Consider the following 25,170-nt stretch of genomic DNA (forward strand, 5'->3'; position numbering starts at 1 on the left):
CAAATTGTCCCGAGCTCCTAATGTGTACAAGTAGGCTATGGGAACAATCGTGTCTGATATGTGTTTGAAATCATCGTTGAATTATTTCGGGGGGTTTAATTATGAAATCATTTCAGCTGATAACTAGGATGTGTATGTTTTTATAAGTAAATATTTGGACAACTGTTGGACTGAGACTGGGCCGATATGAATAATCTGCACAAAGTAACACAAGAGATATTGCCAAATATTGTGTTAAAATGTGTACGAAGTGTCTCTTTTATTGCTGTACAGTTTGGTATTGTGTCGTTTGCCCAATTTCCCAATGTTTACTCAAACTTCCCATGTGATTCAACGTGTTTGATGGATAATAATTGTGGGTTCGAAGAGAAATCAGGTAGTGAAAGTAATCTCTAGCAAGCATCCAGGTAAGAGAACAATTTGGATCAACGAGGGAGACAGTACATCCGAAGCAAATTTAATATTCAAGACATGGGCATTCATGGGCATTCATCCTATGTTGACCTGATATCATTGGAATATTTATTTAAGTAGCCCCTTTCACGACCTCAGGACGTCCCAGCACTCCTTTACAGCCAGTGAAGTACTTTCGAAATGTAGTTACTGCAGCCGGTTTGCACACAGCAAAGTCCCACACACAGAAAAACGTCGTCTCAGTTGGACTATCACATGTCCTCGCAGCTGTGGGGCCTTGAGATGTTGACTAGATGCCCTCCCATTTGTAAATGTCATAAAATTATTGAATTGCCAAACTTGTCGAATTGCCATGTGTAGAAGGAAAGGGGAGGAAGGGAATATGATAGACGCAAGCTCAAAATACCATTATATTAATGGTTGATTCGATATTGATGCAATGTTGGTGACGAATAGTATGTCCATTTACAGTGGAAAAAAAAATTGGCAGTTTTTTTAAAAGTAAAATGCATTCCTTCAAAGTTTATGAGAACGAAACAGCAGCGCTGCCGCTTGAATAGCAGAGATGCAATGTAAAAACCCTCTGTAATACACTTTTGCAAGATAACCAATGTTAAGATATATGATTCAAGCAACGGCCAAAACCGTTGATCTCGAAGCAGAAAAAACTTGATTGTTTCAATTCACTTTAGATTATAAATCCGTTTGTTAGTAGCAGCATAAATCAGCCCCACTTTCAATACCTACCCTAAAAAAATGAGTTGATTAAAAGATGCGATCATTTTCCTCAAATACGCACTTACTTATAAATGAGAATTGGTATTTCCAACCTGTGCACAGTGTTGACTTTAACTTTAGTGCCTTTAACTTTCCATCCTTTAGTTATAGTTTAAGAGATGTGTATTCTTCACATGTACATCTATCGTAACATTTCTCGGTATTTACAGATTACAACAGGCCGTTAAGTATCTATTATAAAGACTACTATTATAATTTCGAGTAGAAATGGGTGGTGATTGTTCTTGCTTATTACGCATTGGCATCATCAACTTCAAAAGGCAAATACACAAGTCGGTAAACGGTCACAAACTCGTCAAAGCTTTATATACCGTGAAAATACAACGTGTTTCGGTCAAAGCCTCCACCTGATTGAACACGGTTCTCACCAAATTTGTTTGTAGTTTTCCATGAAGATGGAAAGTGAAGAATAATTAAACGAAACAGATTACGGTGAAATGAATTTAAAAGGGAAGTAGGCAAGTTTCACAGTAACCCTTTAATTGTATGTTAGCCACTTTCCGTTTCTAGCCATGTTAGGGGCAGGTATGTGTGCTTGCGTCAGTATTCATGGACGCGAAGAATACACTGAAAATGAACTAGGTCAGAAAAGAAACTGCAAATATGCAAACCCACAATGCACACAGTTCTATCCGAGAACCTTGATAGAAATTTGGGGAGTGTGCTCCTCCTTTCCAAAATTGGTGTGTATTCTGCGAATGCTTTAGATTGCCCGTATTTTCTGATAATCAGTGTTGCATGCACATTCTATTAACAAAATATTTAAACCATTTATATCACAAGCTAAATCCCTAACTTCTTATGTTTATGCGAATCGTTGCTACGTTGCTTTGTTTGACCATTAAGCTTACATGTTCACCGTTATGCAAAACGAAAAATAAACTTTTCCTGATTGGGTAAGGGCACATATTGAAAACATACCTCTCAACACGTTGGCATAGTCACCAATTGCAGCTGGATGTCATAAATGTACGTTGCGTTTGATCAAATTAGCACTAAACTAAAATAATGCTACGTTATGAGGTTTCAAGGTTATATTAACTCATAGAAAACACCCCATCGAAGATTCCCCACAGAATATGTTAATACATTTGAGGCCCCTTTTGAGTTTAGATCTGAAAGTGTGTGATATATTTGTCTTCTTCAGGAACAGATTAGCTTTCCCGGAGAGAACTCGCATCTTTTCACCGATATAATCACTTGGTCATTTTAAACCAGAGACTTACAGCTGCATGGTTATTAGAACGACCCCTGACTTTAGCGAGTGGCCAGAGTTAAGATACCTTACTGGACAGAATGGGTAAAATATGTGTTTGCTTCACTGTCTTAACTCGGCAATGAAGAATTGTAGCAACATAGCCTTTACGTAAAATGGAGCTAAAAGTCATGATTAATAACACACCACTTGGCGCCAACAACAGGCCGCGTTAAAGATACATGCCTTTAATCCTCTACTGAGAGAGAACAGAGATCGCAAAGACTAAGCGACATGTTCTTTCGGCTGATGTCTCCAACAGTTTTGCAGTACTTTTCATCTTTGCAGCATTTCCTGTTAACTCGTAAACTTTTGATTGATAGGGAACTGATTAACCTGCCTGGGGTTACACATGTATACTTGCTGTACAAGTGATCTATAAAACCAAAGTAAGATTTTAGCAGGATGCTTCTTCGGATCCATTAGCTGTTTTCTTTCCATGAATACATTCCAAAACAAAAAAAAATCTAGCAGTACATTTACAGAAATTCAAATGTACCGGTTGTTGGTCAGAATTTGAGGGACTAAGCGTGAGATCATTTCTAATTTGAAAAGTTCGAAGTGAATAAACTTCAAGGCTTGATTGTGCGGTCGACAATATTAAACAGGGGTTTCTTTTTCATTGGTTCCACGATGTTCTCCATGCAAATCGTTTATAACTGGATACGCCCTCATTTATGTCTAAATGTTCCTTATGTGTTTCTCTGTTAAGTGGTTAACTGTGCAATTATTAATTTTCTTTAAATGTTCCCAGTCTGGCAATGTAACCCACTGGAAGCGGGTCGATGTAAGCGCAACTCTGAAGTATGGGTGTTACAATTGAACAATTGCCTCCAAATAAATTTGAAATTATGCCAGCATATTTTCCAATTGCTTGACCCTAATACTGTGCTGAGAATTGTGAGAAATGATGCAGGAATTCACTTAAACTTTGAACGTAAGTGCATCGCTTGGCAAGTTCCCAGTTCAATTTGCTGCAACAATTACATTTTCCTTTAACTTGTTATTCGCTGCATGTTATGCATTATCTTTCATTTATTTGGAGTGCTACAGCTACAATACTTACGAACAGCGATTGAAGTGTTCACTTTAACGCAGATTAATTTAAATTTGTCATGAGCAACTTTGAGGCTGATGAATGATTTAATGCAACATCAATATTTTTATTTGCTTTGTAATGCCCAACATAGCAGTTGCTTAAACTTTGTTACAAATATCTACATTTGACGTGAGCTAACTTCTATTGTGGCGTACCTATGTAATATTTACATTTAGACATTTAATAAAACCCCAAAGTATGGACGGTACTAAAGTTTACTGAGAACTCGGCATAATAAGTAAACAACGTTTGGATGCATAAGACAAGTTGAATTCCGAAAGTCACGGTAAAACTCTTAATCGCAGTCAAAATTAAAATATAATCGAAACTGGTTTTAAGTGATTGAACATTTCACATTATCGTTAGTAATACACTAAGGTGCATTATAGACTTGGTAAGACGGCATAGAATGAACTGTTTATGATAAAAAGTTAATTTCAGATTCACGGAGTTTCAGATTTGCATATGTATTTACACACTAATCTCTTCAAATGATAGCGTGTTTAAAAGATAAAATAGTGTTCAGTTCGGTGTGTGTATGTAGGAATTCTAAACAATAATGGAGTGATTCAATAGAATGCCTAATCTCTAACGACCGCTCGTTTATGAGAGAGTGGTAAAATGGAAATTGCTTCATTTACAGTTACCCGTTTAAAGGATTTTACACTTTATTTAGAAATATATATATATATATTTCTATATATGCTTTAACGATTGGTAGGTTCTGCATGCAAAGTAAAATGAAACTAAATGCAATACGATACTCGCTGAATTCAGTTCTTTCTTACTGGTGCTGTTGTGAATTGGAATGCTTGGAAACTTCTGAAATCCAGAAAGATTACCATTCTTTATTCCGCTGCTATTAAAATCATGTCAAATGTGCTTTTTAGACCTTAACTCCATCTCACATTGACCTGCTACAACCCGTATTACAGTGGCAAGTGTTGTGGGAGACATTAATGCAAAAGTGCAATTGGTAGTTTTGCATTATTCATCATGTGGTGCTCTTAAAGAATAAAACTACTTGAATACATAATAATGCAATAGTATATTGAGTTGATTGTACTTCATGGAACCCGTATTAAATTTGTATGGGCCGGTATATGATATGATATTCAAATGCATCCTATTTTGTCCTTGGCTTTTGGAACATTATTTCTATAACAAATGTTGTGCTAGAGCAAAGTTTTTCTAATCAAACCATTTTGTGGAGAGAAGAAAATCCAAGGCAAAAGTCCCGGGGAACAAACAGGATTATTCAACAATGGTTACTTATGCACTCCCATTTCCACGTGAGCGTTCTCTTTCTGTAAGACATATACAGAGACACGACTAGCTGTGCAACTAAAAGTGAGCCTGTGCACGGATTGGATTGAATTGGGTGTCTGCGCCTTGTTGTACCTAATAATCAGATCGGCTTCCCATGGCGCTGTTTGCAGTCAAAACAACTTGGTAGTAAAGTATGACTCCGCCTGTTTCTGAAAAATTATTAGCATAAGGTGGATAAATAGCTGCGGTCACACGCTATTTTCCACCTTTAGAATTTTAAAGTTTATCTGACGCCTCTACGTGTTTAAACGGACATTGTGAAGCAAATAATAATTTAGCCACATGACATTATTCGCATATGCAATTATCATTATGTCACTTGAGCAATAAAATGCATTATTTTACCACAGAAATGCATAGGGTCCTTTTATCATTCTTATTTGACATTATCTTTGCGTACATATCTTTCTCGCACTCTCCAAGCAACCGTGACTTTTAAATTCCATTAACTAGATGCAGTGCGATACTAAAAATAAGTTCTTTCAAAAAGCTATCACTACTACGGAGTTTACGGTAACCAGAAGTAACTATAAATGTTTTACTGCACATAAACAACTGCACGTTATAAATAGCCACTAAGAAGTATTACACACCAGTTCGGCTTCACTTACCGCAGGTACTTGCCAATCGCGACTGCCAATATCATTTCCTAAACATAAAATTTTTAGGCCACTGATGCTCTTTACAATCCCAACCCCTTTTCACTCAATGTAATCTTAACATTTCTTTTAACATTGGCATTATACTTTTATTATTAAATGTGCCAGGCGCACGACGTCACTTGAAAAATTCTTAGCATTTTTAACAACTCGGCTCTAGAAGAACCTGGCGATTTAAATTTAGTTTCTGTTGGCCGTGTTAGAGGATTAGCTTGTTTTTAATCACTGGGAATAATTGGTTCCTAGCTTTTTATCGTTTCATACTGGTGAACCCACAGGTTATCAATTACTATGTATAGCAAGTACTTGTCACCGAAGTGTCTGTACAAGATTTCAACTAATAACACAAATTTAGCAAGCTGGCGCCGCGTTAAATTCAAAATATGGATTTTGTCACTTTAACCGTGATTCTAACCTCTAATTATTGCAATTCTTAAGACAAGTCTGCAAATACAAACATTCTGAGCTTTTAAAGCTTGCTCTAAAATACAACGGTTGAACATCACTGGTTTTATAAGAATGTCATTCCCATTGGCAGGAATAATCTTGATTCAGATGAACCCCCCGCCCCCCCTCTCACTCTGGTTGCAGTCAACCCAACACAAAAAGCCGAGTTGCGTGGTGGTGACGTTGGCGAGTTCTATAGGTGAATGGCTGATGATACCGCGGATATTCTCGCGGCATTCTTTATCTATTGGCCTGCGACGAGGGATAAACACCAATATTACATTCGTTCAAGACGTTGAACCCGTCTGAATTCGAGAGTTTCTTGGCGTTGTCGGTGCAACTGGACCGAGGAATTCTCGATGTTGAATCAGACTTTTTTTAGAGAAAAAGAAACAGAAAACAAGCCTGAGCCCAACTGGAAGGAAGCCTATTGCTTTATTTCACAGAGTACAGGAATCTTACACGTTGTCGGTAGGTAAAAGATATCTGAGTTACAAAATTACTTGATGCATTTTAGAAATCGGTTTAATGTATTTTAATCATGGGCGTTTCCATTTAGAATGTTCAGATTTGCTATCACGGCTTTAAGACGCATATACTGGAATGATATTTCGTTTTATTTGTTTTTAAAAAAATATGATATCCAGTTAGAGATGTTGGAATCCGATGTCATATATATATCCTTTACCAAATACCCCAGCAATACTTTTGTACCCCAAACACCCTAAACAATATTTGGTGCATGGGGGGAATTTCTGCCTTCGGCTAAAACGCTATTTTTTGTTGCCTTAATATTAAACATACTAACGAGGTGAATGCTTGGGGCAGGATAAGTCAGTTTAAATAGTACTTTTAAAGCATTAGGAAGGATAATGGAAATTGCTATTCGCCATGTTACGTGTATTTTATTCATGCCAAGTTTACCTGGACAGTACCCAAGGCAGCTTTAAGGTAATTTCGAGAGTTTTCTCCTGTTTACATTCAAATATGTGGCGAGTTCTGTATCTTAGTATTTGCAGGAATATTCTATAGTAAAAGTACCTATAGTCAAGTGCTCTGAGCCTCACAGCAATGGCAAAATGTGTAATGTATACAACAGTGGCCCTGCCCGAAAGTTGTTGTGTGTCCTTGGCTTTTGATCTGATGTCCCACCGATGAAAGTTTAGACATAAGTATATTTGTCCGTACGTTTTACAGGGAGATGTTCAAGTGCATTAGCAGAAATTTATTAATATGTCGTTCAGTCCAGAAGCCGCTAAGGACCACATCTAACATTTAAATGTAAACCATATTTGATAGTGCATCGAAAATTATCACCCATCGTGGAAAGGCTGGTGCGGGACCCGTTTCCTTATCAAAAATGCAGTTTCTGATCTGGTTCTTTTCAGAGTGCAGAATGAGACAGCACGCCGTTTAGCAGACTGACCGGTTCAACAACACGTCAAATATAATCGTTAAAAAAAGATGAACGCGGAAACAATCCTGCAAGCTGAAATGGTGTTTGCTTGTTTTAACCAAAGTATTATGTAGATGTATTTAAATCGGAGTGGCCCGGACAGTCATTTATAGAATGCGCTAACATCGATCGTAACCACCTCGGATTCCAGTTGCAAAAAAACAAACTGCTCCTACAATTCTTCCCCTCTTCTGACAGGCACAAAACAAACCGCAGAAGTACCCAGTACTGTATCTCAACGCTTGCTTCCTCGGGCAGGCTTGTTACTTTCTTGATTTCTGTTTCTCCATCTGGATAACGTCATGGTGAGCTGCGAAGTTATCTACAGCCTAAAAGGGGGAATGGGATTTGCATTTCACTGTGCTCAGTGAAGTTTTATTCAGTGATCTTTTGGTCCAGTCTGTGCTGAAAGGTCTCTTTTTTTTTGAGGGGTCGGGGATAGTTGGGGAGGGGGCGAGAAGGGGGGGTGTGGGGGCGTTGCCTTTTGCTTAAAAGAATGGACCAAGATGGATGATGGGGTGCTGTTGAATTTCACAGTGTCTTTGTGCTGTGCTTGAGCTGCCAGGATGCTGGGGGGTCTGGGACGAGTCGTTCTGTGAGGAGCAGCGCTGGTTGGACAGACGCTCAGCACTTTGAGAGCACGAAAGGCTCCCCACCACGTCACTCCAGTCAGCGCGCTCCTCTGGATGTGCACGCATTTCCTATATTACACACACTCAGCACCCATCAAATCCACCTTATGGGGGAACTCCTTCCCCACTAGCACTCTGAACGGCAAGTTTTTTTTTTACTGAAGCTAGATGCCCCAAACAGTGCGATAAGGCCTTATCTTTCTTTTCTCAGGATCCCTCTTGTGCGTCTTGCAACCTGGAAGTGTTTGGAGAAGTGCAGTACCTCTGGAGATCTATGGATTGTTCAGCTTGGGATGTGTTCTGTGCCTAACCAGGGAAAACAACGATTGAGAAGGGCTGTATAAATACCCTTTCACCGTGGAGAGATCGGAAGGTATATTACTATCCCTTCTTCGGGTTGACCTTCATTCTTTGCGTTTTGCTTTTTGCTTGTACGTGTGGTGTTCAAATATGCGATGCGTGCGAGACAGAGGTCGTTACTTGTTTCAGTGTTCATCAGCGAATAACGGGGCCTACGTGGAAAATGAAACAAAAGGGAGCATTTCGCGTTGTTGCAAATGACAGTCGGCGAGTCTTCCCGAAATGTAAAGAGCTGGTCATCTATTGACTGGTATCGAGAAAGCCCTGCGTGTACAAAATAATATAACCAGAACGCTAATGACGGACACTGCTCAGTGGGCAGTGTGTATTCACACACACACACACACACTCTCAGTGTCGCGGCCTATCTGCAGACAGATATCGTTTAACACTGAACGTCCAGTGCGCCCCGATTTTACACTCAACTTCAGTGTTAATCATGCAGGTCAAATTCTGAGAGTTTAGCACGACATTGATCTATTTCGAGTAAACCGTTAGTCAGTATTGAGCATTTCTAATTTCTATCGTTTTTTAAACGCCAGATTAATATCGTCAGAAATACTTTCCTTTCGCCTTCCACCTAACCGAGAAACTTTGCAAACAATTCATTTCCTGCATTCAGGGTGACACGTTTCCATTGGATATTGGACAATTTACAATATCTTCCGAAACAAGTATCAAGGTTTTTAACTTGACAAAACTGCAAAACTGTAAAGCAGTGTCACCCTCACAGAGGAGTGCTGGTTGCCGTCATGCTCATACACATTGCTTTAAAGGCCTTTTAAGTTACATAGAGTAAAGGGAAATTCACTAAAAAGGAACAACTGTTTTTTTTTTTAAAATACGTAAAGCCTCTAAATATCCATTGCTTTCTTTTTCAAACATGTGATGCATTATTTGCATTATTAACACATTACCCTCGGTATGATTATGTTTTGCAAGCTAATGCTGTCGATCACAGATACACACGCAGTGTTTCATGATTGGTGTGAATTATTTATAACAGTATTCTAATGCTTAAAACGCATGGCTAATTAAGTGCACAGCCTGAAGACCCATGAGCATTATGGTCTCCTACATTTAAAACAAAACACTAATATAAAATTCAAACTACGGGTCATTTACAAGTTAGCATCGAAGCAATATTTAAAATATTATTGTTACGTAAAAGATTCTACATTCAATGTGTTTCGAATACTATATTTTTATATAAACAGTTCTTCATTAAACTAATAGCGGTATGAGCCGAGGAAATATAATTTTAATGTACATAAATAGCATTAATTGTCTCATATCCAGGGTAAATCTGGCCCACATAATTTCACATTATAATCCTCCTCATCACTGATCCTTTGCCATGTTATCAACAGAGGCCTAGTTTAAGTGGAGTTGATCTGGTAGCATTCAATGTTATTGTTTGCTTAAATTAATTTTGTTTATAAAGATTTTGCAATAAACTCCAAAACAATTTAGCGATAACATACGAAATTATATTTCATGTGTTTTCTGTTTGTGCTACAAAGCCCAGTTATTATTTTTATACTTTAGGGCAGTGAATAATTTATGACCATAGCAAATAAGGCAGCAAGAAGTGCTGAGAAATGAATATATCAGGTTGGACTCCCAAATGAAAGTAGTTGACAATGCTTGACTAATGCAACACTTGACTCATAATTGTACACCATAGCAGGAATGAAATAGCGCGATAAAGACGTTCATCGAAGATATCGTTGTAGTCAGAACAGTTTTTTTGGGGGTGGGTGGGGGTGGGGGGGTGGGGGGGGGTGGGTGGCGGGGCGTTAAAATTGGACAACGTTTTGCCTTTCAGATCTTAAAACTGCCTTTTTTGGATAAGTGTAGTGTCGAGTATTTTGATGTTCAGGAGGTCACACACTTTTTGAAAACTACACGTATTATTAATACGGTCACGTGCTCAGTCGTTCCCTAACTCGGACTGTACCGTGAATGAATGCACTAGAGCCAAGGAAACAATAGTCATTGTAATAATACGGCTGCAACCTCGGGCTAATGTCGAAAGCTACCGACACTTTAACAAGGCAATAAAACCAGTGGAAGAAGTTGGTATACCACACAATCACGGCTCTATAAAGTCGAGGAAATGTAATTGCTGCTTATACTCCAATCAAACGGTTGTTCAAAAGCTGCCTGGAATCTTATCTTTATTACTCTTTCCAGAAGTCCAGACGAATTTCGTGAATACCTCATTTATCTTTTGGAGTCAGCTAAGATTGACATTATCTTTTCCCCCTCAATTTTCCATAACTTAATATAAAAGGCCTGCAGTCTGTAATACCTAGTTTAGTACCTCTGGTTAGAAAATAGTTCTTGTTGAGGGCGTTTCACCCCCCCACCCCCACCCCCTCCCTCTTTTTTTCTCTTGGCGTCTTCTAAGCATTTCTTCTTTGTATATTTGTCAGGAGGGAGCTCTGCAGTGTGATGCTCGCTATACGTTGATTTACCTGACAGTGCTTGGGTTTCGGTGCCTCTTTTGCAAGAACTGTGTGGCGAAACATGGCGGAGACTGAGGAAGGCTTCGGGCTGCCAGCAACAACACACAGCGAGTCCGAGCCCAAGGAGCATTCATCTGAAAGTAAGCAGGACAGCCAGCTCGGAGCCGCCAGCAAACCTCCCTCCCCACAACAAGCCACATATACTCAACAGGTTGGTCTTAGACACCCTTACACTGACAAAACCATGAAGAGCACAGCGTAGTGAGTGCAGGCTATTGCTTAACACGAGTAACAATTAGGTGTTGTATGTAAATGCCCAGAAATGTATTTCTGACACCTCTATTGCTGCTGGTGTACGCACGGGCCTGATTGGTTAATCTCGTTACTTGTTACAGACTTTCGGGCTATTACTTACAATGCCTCTGGTCAGCAACCAGACATAAATATGGTTAGGAAGCATCGCGCGAGCACATTGGATTGCATTTATTTTGCTGTAAAGTGTTAAGTTTGAGAACATTCATATATTAGTTACCATCTCCACTTGTCATAGGGCATGGAAGGAATCAAGGTTTATTTGCATGAACGAGAGTTATGGTTAAAATTTCACGAAGTCGGGACTGAGATGATCATTACTAAAGCAGGAAGGTAAGGCTCTATCGATATATTTAAATACAATGATGCAGTAATAACCGCTACTGTTTACAATTATTAGAATCGTCCTCACGGCACGACCATGATCCAAAATGGATTTGTAAATATCATTTTGACTACCTAAACTTCGTAGTGATAGAACTCCTTACGCCTATTCAAAGTCCGTTTGGTCCCAAAGGGGAATCTTTAAGTGTTTCTTAAGGGGGGAATATAATAGATAATAACGGCAATGCTCAACATGAGACAGATTCAGATTAATCAATTTTTAATATGAAATATTTAAAGTGACTGGAGAGAGCAGAACCTGCCAGGCATGAAGTAACAGTCCAGTATTTTATGAGATGTAAATAACAGCTTTCAATAATTGCCCCGAAAACCGCAAATTTTGACCTAGCAATGACTGTCCTTAAGGCTGTTTGTGGAAACTATAATACAAAGGTTTATCAAAAAGTACACCAACCTTTGCAAAATTGCACGAACACGTATTTTAATAAACATATAGACTCGAAATAATGAAGTTATTTACATGAAATCGTCTGCCCATCGCTATTATTTATTTGCATCTAGTTCTATATAATGATTAGAAATGGCAAATTTCCTAATTTATTTCGAGTATATATTATTTAAGAACATATACACGGTAATATTCCAAATAACTCACAAAGTTGCAGGTTGAGAGAAGTGCAGGGCATTCGAACAAACGGCGCTGTGAGATTCCCTACTTTAATACTGTTGTTACGACATTTATTTTTTGCAAGCAGACAACATGTTCCCTCGTGGGCTTTCATTTTCATCCTACTTACGCTGAACGAGTGATAAATATTTATAAAGATCTACATATATTCAAGCTGTTCTCTGATAATTCGGCAAGACAACAACTCCAGCTATTCCATCTAAAAGCTCTTTAGTTCACTTCTAGTGCGACTCCTTACCGACTAAAATCACATCCAGCTTATTTTCCAAAAGTATTTTGTAAACACGTCTAGCACTTCAAATCAACAGTCTAGGTACAAGGAGGTGAAACATTAGGCTTTGTATGCATGTTACAAATTAGGCCATGATCGAAGCCATGTTTGTATGTGTTACTTGGTGCATTAACGTCGCCTGTTTAACCGCGGCTTTTATAACCCGTGTTTACTGTGCACATGAATTACAGATCGCCTACTTGACATTGAACAATTGTTTATTTTATCAAGTTGGCTTCTTAATGTTACCGAGTCTATTCCAAATAAGACAATTTGTCAGTAAATACTTAAGGACAGCGGAACAGATTTTCTTTGCCACGCACATCTTTAAAGTGTGACTTACTGTGTAAATGTTCTTAAATAATATAAATACGAAGTAAAAGAGGAAATTTGTCACAGCTAACCATTATATCGAACTAAATGCAAACAAATAATAGCGGTTGGCAGATCATTTCATGTAAATAATATATTTTATTATTTTGAGCCTATATGTTAATATTTTCCAGCGTGAACGTTTTGTACACTTTATTATTCATGTACAAAAATGGTTTAGTCTGTCTCTTTTCAGGCGCATGTTTCCTAGTTACAAAGTGAAGGTGACCGGGTTAAATCCGAAGACAAAGTACATCCTCCTCATGGACATTGTGCCAGCGGACGATCACCGTTATAAGTTCGCTGATAATAAATGGTAAGTGCTGTGCGTTATTTGCATCTGATTCATTACTTTTGGGTCGAGCAATGCAGAATAAATGGTGGTTGGCCTGAATAGGTTCAGGTTATCACTGTATCAGAGTTAATCAATCGTGGAGATGCGAATAGAGAGTTGTTTCAAAGCGTTACTCGGTGGAATATGGAGCGTATAACATTCCCCCCTCCTGGATAGGATGTAAGAAGACTCTTGTGTTGATAAGTGACTGGCCTCTCCTAAACGGCACGTGTTGATTGTATTGTTCAATACTGACTATATTGCATAAAAGTTTGTTAATTCTTTCAAAGAGATATGAGAACAGAAGTTTTACAATACGCCAAGTTTTTTTTCGCAGTTAAGTATCTGGAATTATCCACTTACTAGCGTCCATTGTGTAATATAAATTTGGAGTTTGGTTTCAACGTATACATAGAGAATGGCACCTGTTTTGTTAATGGTAATACTATTTATATAACATATTCTGTGGGCCAAGTCTAAACCCGTTGTCTGGACTGATGGCAAATTGTTGGAGTTTCACTTCCGAGTAATCTGAACATTTTCCATGCTTTATTTTCCCAAGGTCTGTGACTGGGAAAGCAGAGCCTGCAATGCCAGGCAGGTTGTACGTTCACCCAGATTCACCTGCCACCGGGGCCCATTGGATGAGACAGTTAGTCTCCTTCCAAAAACTCAAACTTACCAATAACCACCTCGATCCCTTCGGGCACGTAAGTGCGTAGTTACTTGTATTTTAAATTCTCTTTCTTTCCATTAATTGTCAAAGAACTCCAGTTGTCTTCAAAACGTACAACGTTTTAATCGAGAAAAATTAATACTAAGTATTATCGAAACTTGCTGGCCCTTAAAACTAAATACACCTAACCCGGCTGATATTGCAGTGACTCATTTAACTGGCGCGATGGTCTACTAAGGGTTAATCAGAAAGTTGTGTGGTGAACTGCTCTACATGTTGGTAGAACATTTAGTGTAAGGCGAATATTTGCTCATGTTGTGATACTTATTCGGAAGGGACATTCATAAAGCGATGTGAGCTGCGGAAGAGGGTCGGCGAGTGTTTTTTTAGCGATGCATACAAGGGATTTACAAACATGATTGGAGATTTGAATCTTTCCACCTGAAATTGATTGCATATTGCCTCATTGTGATGCTGTGTATTATGGGATGTGGAGGTCTGCCATGACATAAACAATAAGAGCATTATGGGAGAAGGCCTTTGCTAAGCCAGGCTTAGGAATTCTGTAGCATGCACTGTATATGTGTCGCTGCATTATAAAGATCCAGTCATTCTATTGTATTTTGAGTTCTGGGACCCGATTTAAATCTTTTGATAGCATTCCCGCAACTTTGTGATTTTCCGTTGTAAAGTGCCCTCAATCCCCCCATTTGACTCAATAAAATACTCTGAAAGGCCACATCGTAAACTGGCCCAGCAATGGCAGCGGGATCTGTCTAATCTGCGAGGTTTGCCTAGAGCTGAGAATACAGGTTAAAACATGGAAGCAGAGCACGGATAGGAAACATGCTCGGTTTTGAGCATTCGGCTTAGGTTTCCTATGGTTTGCTTACCAGAATAGGGGAGCTGTGCTTGGCAGACGTTAAGCACTTCGTTAGGTTACGGTAGCCTTGGAAACTGCCTTGCGATGGATGGGGAAGGCCAGCGAAGGCAGCCTTCCCTACTGTGAAAAGGCGGCGAATGCAAAAATCTCTCTAAACAAACGGGAGAGGCAACAATGAGAAATTCATTTAACAAATTGCTAGATGAAACCAGTACTGGTAGCCTCTCAATTAAGCGGGATGTAATGAAATTAAAAATCATTAGATCGTTCACCACTGATGTCTACGGCTTACGGGGCTGTCAAAGCAATTTAACTAAGCTTGAGGGATGAGAGGGACTCCGAGTAGAGATGACTTGCAGGGTCTGCGATGGCGGGACAAGCAGCGTCTTTCTGTCGCCAGATTCTCTCCCAACCTTCCCCCACCCCACACCAACAATCTTTACGATCTTGGAATAATTGGAGAGAGAAGTCTTCAGACAGCCACTTTGATATCACCACAGACTGGCAACTAACGAAGAGCATCCAGACACAAGCTTCCCGTTCGAGCAAATTCCCCAGAATCATGTTGCTAAAAATGCTACCGCGGACGTGAGGCAGTTTTGATGCTGGGTGGGGATGACGAAGTGACTGCATTTGTTTTTATTTTGTAGATTATCCTAAACTCGATGCACAAATACCAGCCCAGGTTGCACATTGTAAAGGCTGACGAAAATAATGGCTTCGGCTCCAAAAACACCGCATTCTGTACCCACGCTTTCTCTGAAACCGCCTTTATCGCGGTGACGTCGTACCAGAACCACAAGGTGAGCGTTGACCCAGCGAGCTCGAACCTTAGCAGAAACCATTCGCCCAGTCACGCCTCTTGCAGTTTGCAATGCCTGTTTTAACGCACTGTTTAAGAATAAATGTAACATCTAGGATCATGTCGGGCCATCGGAGACTTGGGCTACACTCCCGCCAGGTTGCACTATGTAAGCAGCCTGCAGGTTCCCCTTGTTTCTGGGTCACGCTGTAAACAGGGGAATGTATAGTTTTAGAACTGCTCACGAACTGTTAGTTTGATGCGCGATCACCTACCTATTCGAAGATTTAAAGATCGCGTCTATATGTTGTTCATGGAGCAGTATCAAGCAATACAGTTCGCAAGCATCTGGAAACAATAAGATAGATTAACACTGGGATAGAGAGTCTGAGAAAAAAAAGGCTCAGACTAATAATTAACTCGCTCAAACCGTTCTTTGCTCTTTACGGATGCTAATGGACCCACAGCATATGGCGATTATTTTCAACTTTCATTTCATACACCCAACCTTTGCGTTAAATTTCAATACCCATACACTTCCGTCTCTTAAGTTTATTGGAATGGGGGCGCTTTAAGGGGAGACTTTAATAATTCGCCACATATATAAAGTCTAGTCTAATTTTTAATTTCCGCCTCTATTGAAAGAACGCCAGTTGTGGAATTAGTTGAAGGTTAAAGTTTCATAGATCAGCAATCACTTTTGGTGATGTGTAATTTAACCATTGGAGGGGCCCGAACCGTTGATCTCCGTTCAATTGCAGTTACCGACCCGTTTAAACGATTGATGGTTGAAGAGACGGGAATGCGGTGAACATTTACTCCCGGTGATAGGCTCGGAGTCGGAATCCATTTAACTTTACAGCCAAAATAAAGCAGAATTCTAACCTGCACGTGAAACGGAATTAACATGTATCATTTTAATAAAAACGCATAGATTGTGGGATCATGTGGTCCCACCAAGCCCAAGATTCTGCAGCATCAGACTTGGGCTATTTTGACTGAAAGATCAGTTTTTCTGGGATGGGAAGTATCCCAAGGAGTTGGTACATTTTATTTTGAATGGAGGTTTTTGAAAATACTTAACTTTATATAAGTGGCCTTTTGGAGGTGGAAGATTGTACTTCTTAACTAGGTACAAAAGTTTCATTGCAAGTTTACGGTTCCAGTGTTTGTTTTTTTCAAAGCGTACAGGCTCCCAGTGATCTGGAAACTCCAGCATGCTGCAAAATGTTAGTATAATTGTGGAGGAGAATTAACTGATTTAGACTTCGTTAATGAAGACATTTAACTGAAGCAGTATAATAATGCAGCCGCCTGTAACCCAAATCACCTTTAACTCTTTAGGACCCATTGTTTGAAAGCTCAGTTTTCTGGTAAATGCGTCAACCCGAAGCCACCTAAACTTCGACTTTAGTCTGGCACTCTTCTCCCAAATATTGAGTAAACAGGAGGACGATTCCATCAGACACACACACTAGAATGGTTTCGCAAAGATCACATAACATTTTAAATTCTTGTGCTTATTACTTTTGTAATTTGTTAATCGTCCTAATTAAAGACGAATATATAAAGATGTATAAAATCAGGTTTTGGGTTCACTCGTGTTTCTTTAATACATTGAAATTTGACCCGTATTTAAAATTAAAATGGTCAGATCGCCAGACTGCGTGTTTTTGGTGAGCATTGAAAAAGTGACACTTACAATATATTCATTGAAAATAGCAAGAAAGACAACTCATAAATATTCCATGTAATATCGTATTATTAGATACACAGCGTGTCTTCTTCTAATATACAACTTCCTAAAACAAAAATAGCGCACATGTTACTTGAGGATCGAAATCCAAATTCGCTCTCACCCAATAAGATTGGAATGCAAGTTATTTTATGCAATGTAAGTTGGCTTTTTTTGGGGATCACGTTGCATATAATAATATCATCCGCACGAATTTCCTTCAATTGATCAGGGTATCTTTTTACCCTGATATACCGAGTCCTCGCCGTATATCACTCAATATTTCTGTACATGGACGGACGGGTTTATTTCACATCCACGACCGACTCATTCAGTTTAAGCAGAAGGCCCTGAGATTTGGTGATACCATGAGGGGTATTGTTGGCAACGTGGGCTGCACATGCTGAACCGGTCAATTGGACCTGCACGGTAAATATTAGCTAACGTTCGATGCAGTTGAAAACGAATTTTCAGATAACTGACTTTCCAGAAACCACCACATAATTTGCACACGGCGTAAGCATCAAATAAAGGACGTTTTGATGTCTGAACACGCGTTTCTTCAGAAGAAAGAGGTGTCCAATCCATACACTCCACGTGTTTCAGTTGCCTGAATTACTGGCTTTACTTTTGCCTCGCTGTTTGTCAAATTAAACGCTATCGGTGAGAATAATACATATAATCGTTTGGGTCTTATTCATTTGTCAGAGATATGTTAATTTTAAAGGCTATTAAACGCCAGGTTCTACATGTTCACTTGGGAATGATTAATTTGTTTGGTTGCTGACCCGGGCGGCAATTATACTTTTCTCAGAACTGTATCTGGAGTCTGCCCCAATCACCTGTCAGGTCCTGCCAACTCAACCCACTTCCAACCAATTCAAGCGATTCTGCTTTGAACACGTCTGCTTGGAGAGCATGTGAGAAGTATTTTTAATATCTGTGGATGTATATCCCCAGGAAGTCTCCTAGACAGCTTGGACACTTTATAACGCCTCTTTAAGTCAGACTGAGAATTGTACTGCACCAAGGTCGAACTCCAATGCTTTGAGATTTCCCACTGGAGGTATGGTTTCTTTGCCTGCAGGAGCCAGACCCGATTCCCGGCCACCTTCTCATCAAAGCAAACCCCGAGCCATATCCTACACACACAAACATAGTTATAAGGTTTACATTCCATCCCTGTCTTACAGACCTCCCCGACGGCCTCAACGTATATTGTCCACAATTTTACTACTGACTGCATTGAGGCCTGTAAAGAAGCAGTTCTCTGCAATCCTACTCCGGTTTGGCGTTTTAATATTAGGAAAGTATGGAGGAGAGGCATCCACTTTCTCACAAAGCGTCCAAAAAGCGAAACGATGAGGTAGACAGTTTTAAAATACATTCTTCAAGTTGCACCATGGTTAGGTTTCATAAGGGGGAACAGGTGATGTTTAAGCGGAGTGCGCTTGACAATATTTTATTTTAATGTGACATCAAAGATTTAAAGCTGATTTAATTTCTAATTTAGATTACTCAGCTCAAGATCGAGAATAACCCCTTTGCAAAGGGGTTTCGAGGGAGCGATGACATGGAGCTCCACAGGATGTCCCGAATGCAGAGGTAAGACACACAAACATTAATGACATATGAGAGCAGGAACCGAGAATATTTTGTCAGGGTTGAGATATAAATGAATTCGCATCAATCTAGCTGTTTCACTCTCAACCAAACCCCATCACTTTTAGTAAAATAATCGCCACGCTTGTTCCATTTAGTGTTCTCGGGATTGTTGTTATGTGTGCATGCACAAATACTGACTCAGTCAGAGGCTGGACTAAGTTCATTGTCATGTTGCCTCCTATAAATATGATTAAATGGGTGATACCTTTGTAAAGAATGAAAAAGGTTTGCGTTTATCTAGTGCCTTTCATGAGCTCAGGATGCTCCGAAACAGCCAATGAAACCTATTCACTGCTCTCATGTGGCGATTCAAATAAGGTATCTTTTCCACTGTGGGCCGACTTTAGCTGCTTTCTGTTGTAGGGAACGAAGAGTTAAGACTCTTTCCAGTTAAATTGTATCAATATCCTGTCTCTGTACATTAATTTGTAGATTATGAGACCGGCTGTTACACGAAATTGCTATTGCAGACATATCAAATGCGGTCAATCTTGGCTTTCTGTCTACGTTATGCAGCCCAGACTTTCTAAACACATTCCCGATCCAAGTATCCTTGATCGGAAGATAGGACGGTCCGATGTCATTGGTTGGGAGTCGGTGCCCAAATATGGTCCTGATGCAAACATTCCTGTCCAGGTGCAATTCGTTGCATTGGTCGAAAACAACAAGCCCTTTACCTGGGGCAATAAGAATCAGAGTCCAGGAGAAGGCCAATCGGTCCATCGTGCAAGAACCAGCTCCTTGAACGAGCGCCCCAGTTGGTTCCGCGCACCCCCCCACCCTTCCCCCACTTTCCCCATAGCCCCTGCAAATTACCCATAGAATTATGGGCAGAACACGGGCACAAGAACAGGCAGAATCACTTCCACATTTTAAATGGTTCAACTGGGATTTTCAGAGAATGGAAAAATCCTTCAAAATAGCATGTGCAACTTAAATCTTTAAGCCACATAACTACTGAACTATATAACAAAGCGTTGCGCCGTGTACCCGATGGAAGCAACAATGGTTGTGTTGCGTCTTTTTTTTCCCCCTTGAATTTCAAGGTATTTGTATTTTGTAATATGGTTACAGTAAAGAATACCCTGTGGTTCCCAGGAGCACAGTCAGACAACGCGTGGGGTCCACTGCGAATCAGTTCAGTGGAGAGGTGCGAGTGCTGCCAGTGTCCAACAACCTGAGCACCCAGTATCAGTGCGAGAATGGGGTTTCCAGTTCGACTCAGGAGCTTCTGCCTCCCAACCCATACTCACTGTGCCAGGGGCAAAGCCCGCTGTACCACTGCACCAAGAGGAAAGGTGAGACAGATCTCAGCCTTTGCTTCAAAGCTTCTGTGGCTTGGACGCTTTTCAATGTGAATGTCATGTCATTATCAGGTACACATTTTATATAATGAAAAGATGCATTTTCAGTACACAATAGAATCAGAAATGAGCTACTTTCCGCCTCTAGTAATCATGACGAGTGCAGCACTCTGCTGTCTCCTATTATAGAGGAAACAACCGATTTAAAGAATAAACTGACAAGTTGTCATCCGCTTCAAGAGTTCCCACAGAGAGATTTAAATGTCTCTTCTGTGGGTGGCTTCTCTAAATAACCAGTTATCTGCTCCACTCGAGTGTCAAAAAATAAACAACTCTGGGGGCTCCAGTGGCAAGTTGGAATGCTGTGACGTGAACAGAGCATGTCATCTTCCAAATCCGAGCTCCACCTCACACAGACTGGGCTTGTCAACATCTTGTTTTACCTCAAAGTGCATTGTAGTAATACTCCATTGCCAGGAAGCTGAAAGCAAGAGATAGCTTTCGCGATGATTAGCTGGTGGAAATACATCTTTAGGAAAATGTTGCTCAGGACCCAGAAATCTTGACTAACACAGATACTTGCCAACATAACAAGATTGGTGAAAAAAATGGAGCTACATAACGCTAAAACATTTTTATGTTTGGAGAAAGTGTTAGTAATTCAGTGCTGAATATCAGTGTGTTTGTGTGTGTTGGGGGTGGTGGGTGGGGCAGTGGAGACATGAACTCAGACTTGCTCCATGAAAGAAAACAAACAGTTGCCTTTATATAGCACCTTTCAGAACCTCTGGATGCAACCAATGAAGTGTATTTAACACACAGTCACTGCTATAATGTAGGAAACGGAGCAAACAATTAGCACTCAGCAAGATCCACAGACAGCATATGTGGCTCCAGACCCACAGCAATGTGGTTGACTCTTAAAAAATTAGGGATGGGCAATAAATACTGGCCTAGCCTACGACGCCCATATCCCATAAACAAATTTTTTCAAATACCAGATAATTAATGTTTTCATGATTTTAGTTGAAGGATAAATATTGTTAAGGGCACTGGGGAGAACTGCACTACTTTTCTTTGATTAATGCCATGGTATCCATTACATCCACCTGAAGGGCAGATGGGGCCTTGGTCTTATTGAAAAGATGGCACCTCTGAGTGCAGCACTCCCTCAGCATCGGTGAAGACTTTATGCTCAGATTTCTGGAGTGGGGCTTGAAAGCAGAATCTTCTAGCTCAGAAGTGACCAGAGAGAAGTAGGTCACTAAGTCCCATGTGACCTTGAGATGCGCACACATAACAATACTGGTTAACTTTTTCTAAGGACACTGACAACAAATTTATTGACTAACAAAAACAATCTTTCTAATAACTAAATAATGTCTGTGCTGTTTTATACAATGATTGTTCATTAATTGAAATTTTATTCTTCTCCGATTTATTTATGAAAGCAGTGGAAGAAGATTGCAACTCAACAGAACATCCATACAAGAAGTCATATCTAGAAAGCTCTCCTCCAGAGGATGATCCATTCTACAGGTCCTCAAGTTACACCCAACAGCAAAGTCTTACTCCCTCCTATAGGACTGACTCAGCACAACGGCAAGCATGCATGTATGCTGGCTCAACAACAGACACGGACCCCAGTTCCAGCCTCGATGACATTAATTGTAACACTTGGGCCACCGTTCCCTCATACAACAGCTGCACAGTGACTACAATGCAACCCATGGACAGACTGCCCTACCAACACTTCTCAGCACATTTCACATCAGGCCCATTAATGCCTCGCATTTCTGGAGTTGCCAACCATACGTCTCCGCAGATAGGAGACACCCACAACATGTTTCAGCATCAGAGCTCAGTTTCTCACCAGCCCATAGTCCGGCCGTGCGCCCCTCAAGCTGGGATCCAGTCTGCAAGCAATCTTCAACCTGCTGACTACTTGTATCCACATGGCATGTCAAGAACCCTCTCACCACATCAATACCACTCAGTACATGGAGTGGGCATAGTGCCCGAGTGGACTGAAAACAGTTAATTCAAAGAACTCTCCATTGATCTGACATACATGAATGTTTGCATTTGTTGAAGTTGGACATTGTTTCAAGCAATATTTAAAAACACCAAAACTGACTGTACTTTTCAAGTGACAAAACTTTATAAAAGATATATATATTTGAAATATTCTTTCCCCTCCTCCACACAGAAGCACACACACACATGCACATGAGCACTATTTATTTGAATGATATTGAACTAGTTATTCACAAAAAACAAGAGTGAAGGGTTCCATCTGGTGGATGTTTCTCTGCACTGTATAGTTAATATTTTGGAGTTGTTTCAAAAAGCTGCATGATAGTTATTGTACAAACAGAAGAATCATCAGCAATATGTATGAAATTTCCCCATCCCTTTAAATTTTGTTGTTGCTATAAACTTATGTGGTATTGGTGAAGAGGCATGGTCCAGAGTAATTAGCACTGAAGGATTTCTTCATGCTGACACCTGCATGCCCACACATATCACTGAAAGGAGGAAATATTTACCTCCATCTCTTTGGGTAGTTATCATTACATTTCTTTTATAACTATTTCAAAGTGTTACCAGTAGGGCCTATATAAACTAAGTCAAGCAAACTGCTTATGAGGCCTACTGATTTGCAAATTACACTTTTCATTTAATAAATATAACTTTTTACTACACTTACACCTTTAATATTTCCAAATTAAGTACCAATCAAAACAAACCTGAAGAGATATAATATACATAGCAGTGATGGCGGAGGGAAGGGAATCAATTCCTCCTACATTGTTAAAGGAATAGTTAGCAATACTGTGTGACTAAAAACATAAGTAGGAACATCACATGACTAACACCTAATTAAATTCATTTTTATACAAGGTAATGTCAAGAACACAAACAGGAATGAAACTTATCTAAAAGAGAACTTTGAATTTCAGTACTCTTGAAAAGGTTCCACTATTTATCTTACCTAAGGTAAAGTGTGACAATAGCTGAGAACAGAAATAAATCCCAGAATACAATAAGATATTCATTGTAGTCCATTAAACCCAAATGATACCGATGACACACTAATGCTTCAGTGTGCAGGCAAATGCTTTGTGCTTCAGAAACAATTTAGATTGGTGTTACTTGCTTTGTTCATAGAAAAGATTGGGGAACGTGGGGCAAAGTGCTCCATGTTATCTGCTAGGCCTATTTACAGATATATAAAGCAATGAGACAACTCAACACAGGTACATGCAAAAATTAATGGATGTAAATAATGGAGAGCCCACAGACATTCTTTGTTTCACATACAGTAAATGTTTTATACAGATACCCAATTACAGCTATGTATGTATTATATTTTGTTCATGTGACTCTTAGCATCAAAGTTTAGTCTCCACTTTTGAGCAATACTGGTGTTTACATCATAAGGCAAAGGATAATATTTTAAATTATGTATCAAGCAATAAGTAACTGTTTATTCAACATGAACAAAGTGCAGAAATTGCTTGTATTAATTATTAGTGTTTTTTTTGGTCAATAGTATTTATTGTTGGACAACCTAAAAGTGCTTGTTTTTGGAGTATTAAGAATGATTTATTGTTAGAGAAAAGTTGTTATTGAAATGTGGTTGAAAGTTCTTTGGTGTATAAAAGAGAGGAATCAATTATGCTTCATTGTAAATAAAACAAGTGTATATACTGAAATGAAATAACTTCAAATACTATATTTGAGTGACTTACCTTTTCTCTGGCACCTTGTTCTAAATCTCTATCCATACAAATAGGGGTTTGTGAAGAATGGGTTAACTAAGTCAAATACTCGTACCTGTAAAGTATTGTAAAGATCAAGGCTCATGATCTCAAACATGTATAGAAAATATAGTGAAATCATTTTCATTACATTAAATGCAGTTAACACGCAAATGCGAATATCTGCCTTTGTGTTTGTGGTTTCAGGTTGAATCACATGCTATAGTAATTATAGTTGTGACTTTTAAAGATGAAAGGACACTGATTACATTTTTTGAAAATACCTTTATATTTAAGGTCCTCAATATTTTTTGTTATAAGCAACTGTCGTCACTAAAACTCTATGTCATAATGTGCTAAAGCCACTTCAAAATTGAATACTATAGACCCAGAAACGATCTTGTATCAATGGCTTCATTGTGTGCTATTGGCCTGTGTGGTGATTTGTGTGAAGACTCTGTGAAGGATAGTTATATAGATATTTTTTAGGCTGTAAGCAGTTTTGAACTGTATTTTGCCAAGAAAAACACAACCATGGGAAATATCATGTGGTAAATAAATAAGCCTTGTTAAAAAGTATAACAGTGGCCCTTTTAAAATAAACAGTCACAAAAATACAATTAATATAATTTGTAAGATTCCTGTAACTATCATATAGTCATCTTAAACACATACCTAACAGTGGAAATGGTATTTTCATGTGATATATCATGGTATGAAATAGTGCTTGACCAAACTTAATAATTAACTGACAGGTCAAATTGGTAAAGAACCAGTTAGTTTATGATAGTTATTGCACTATTTGTAAATTATTGCTTTTCCTTTCCACTTCCACTAACTTTGATTACTCTACCTGTATTATGTAAATAGCATTGGGTGACAATTGCATTTCTAATTGCTGGCAGTGTTTAAATCCACAACTGTAGTTACATGTATGCAATCTTGCGAAAGCACTCCAGACCTATATAAAAGTAGCAATTTAATTATGCCAACCCCCAGTCCTTTGTCACGAGGATGCAAGATATGTTTAATAAAGTAGGTAGTGATTTTCCACAGTCCGAACCTTTAAGACTTGGCCATCCACTGTACATAAGAGAGT

At 39.3% G+C, this 25,170-nt stretch overlaps 1 protein-coding gene across 7 annotated transcripts in view; it reads left to right on the forward strand.

Annotated features, from left to right (window-relative positions):
* The window catches only part of tbx5a (T-box transcription factor 5a), a 67,920-nt gene extending 43,669 nt beyond the window's left edge, over positions 1-24,251 (forward strand). For 2 of the 7 annotated variants that reach the window (XM_078554046.1, XM_078554045.1), the window contains exons 2-10: positions 8,301-8,462; positions 10,888-11,131; positions 11,471-11,565; positions 13,105-13,224; positions 13,805-13,952; positions 15,452-15,604; positions 18,852-18,943; positions 20,078-20,301; positions 21,759-24,251. In XM_078554046.1, coding sequence (XP_078410172.1) covers positions 10,982-11,131; positions 11,471-11,565; positions 13,105-13,224; positions 13,805-13,952; positions 15,452-15,604; positions 18,852-18,943; positions 20,078-20,301; positions 21,759-22,348 — 1,572 coding nt within the window. In that variant the 5' untranslated portion in view covers positions 8,301-8,462; positions 10,888-10,981 and the 3' untranslated portion in view covers positions 22,349-24,251. Of the gene's footprint in view, positions 1-6,193; positions 6,473-8,056; positions 8,463-10,887; positions 11,132-11,470; positions 11,566-13,104; positions 13,225-13,804; positions 13,953-15,451; positions 15,605-18,851; positions 18,944-20,077; positions 20,302-21,758 lie in introns of those variants that run through there. The other 5 variants (XM_078554050.1, XM_078554043.1, XM_078554049.1 and 2 more) reach the window with 5 other exon arrangements.
* The last annotated feature ends 919 nt before the right edge of the window (positions 24,252-25,170 follow it).

The sequence above is a fragment of the Cetorhinus maximus genome, chromosome 12 (genome assembly GCF_964194155.1).
Source record: "Cetorhinus maximus chromosome 12, sCetMax3.hap1.1, whole genome shotgun sequence".
Lineage (NCBI taxonomy): Eukaryota > Metazoa > Chordata > Chondrichthyes > Lamniformes > Cetorhinidae > Cetorhinus > Cetorhinus maximus.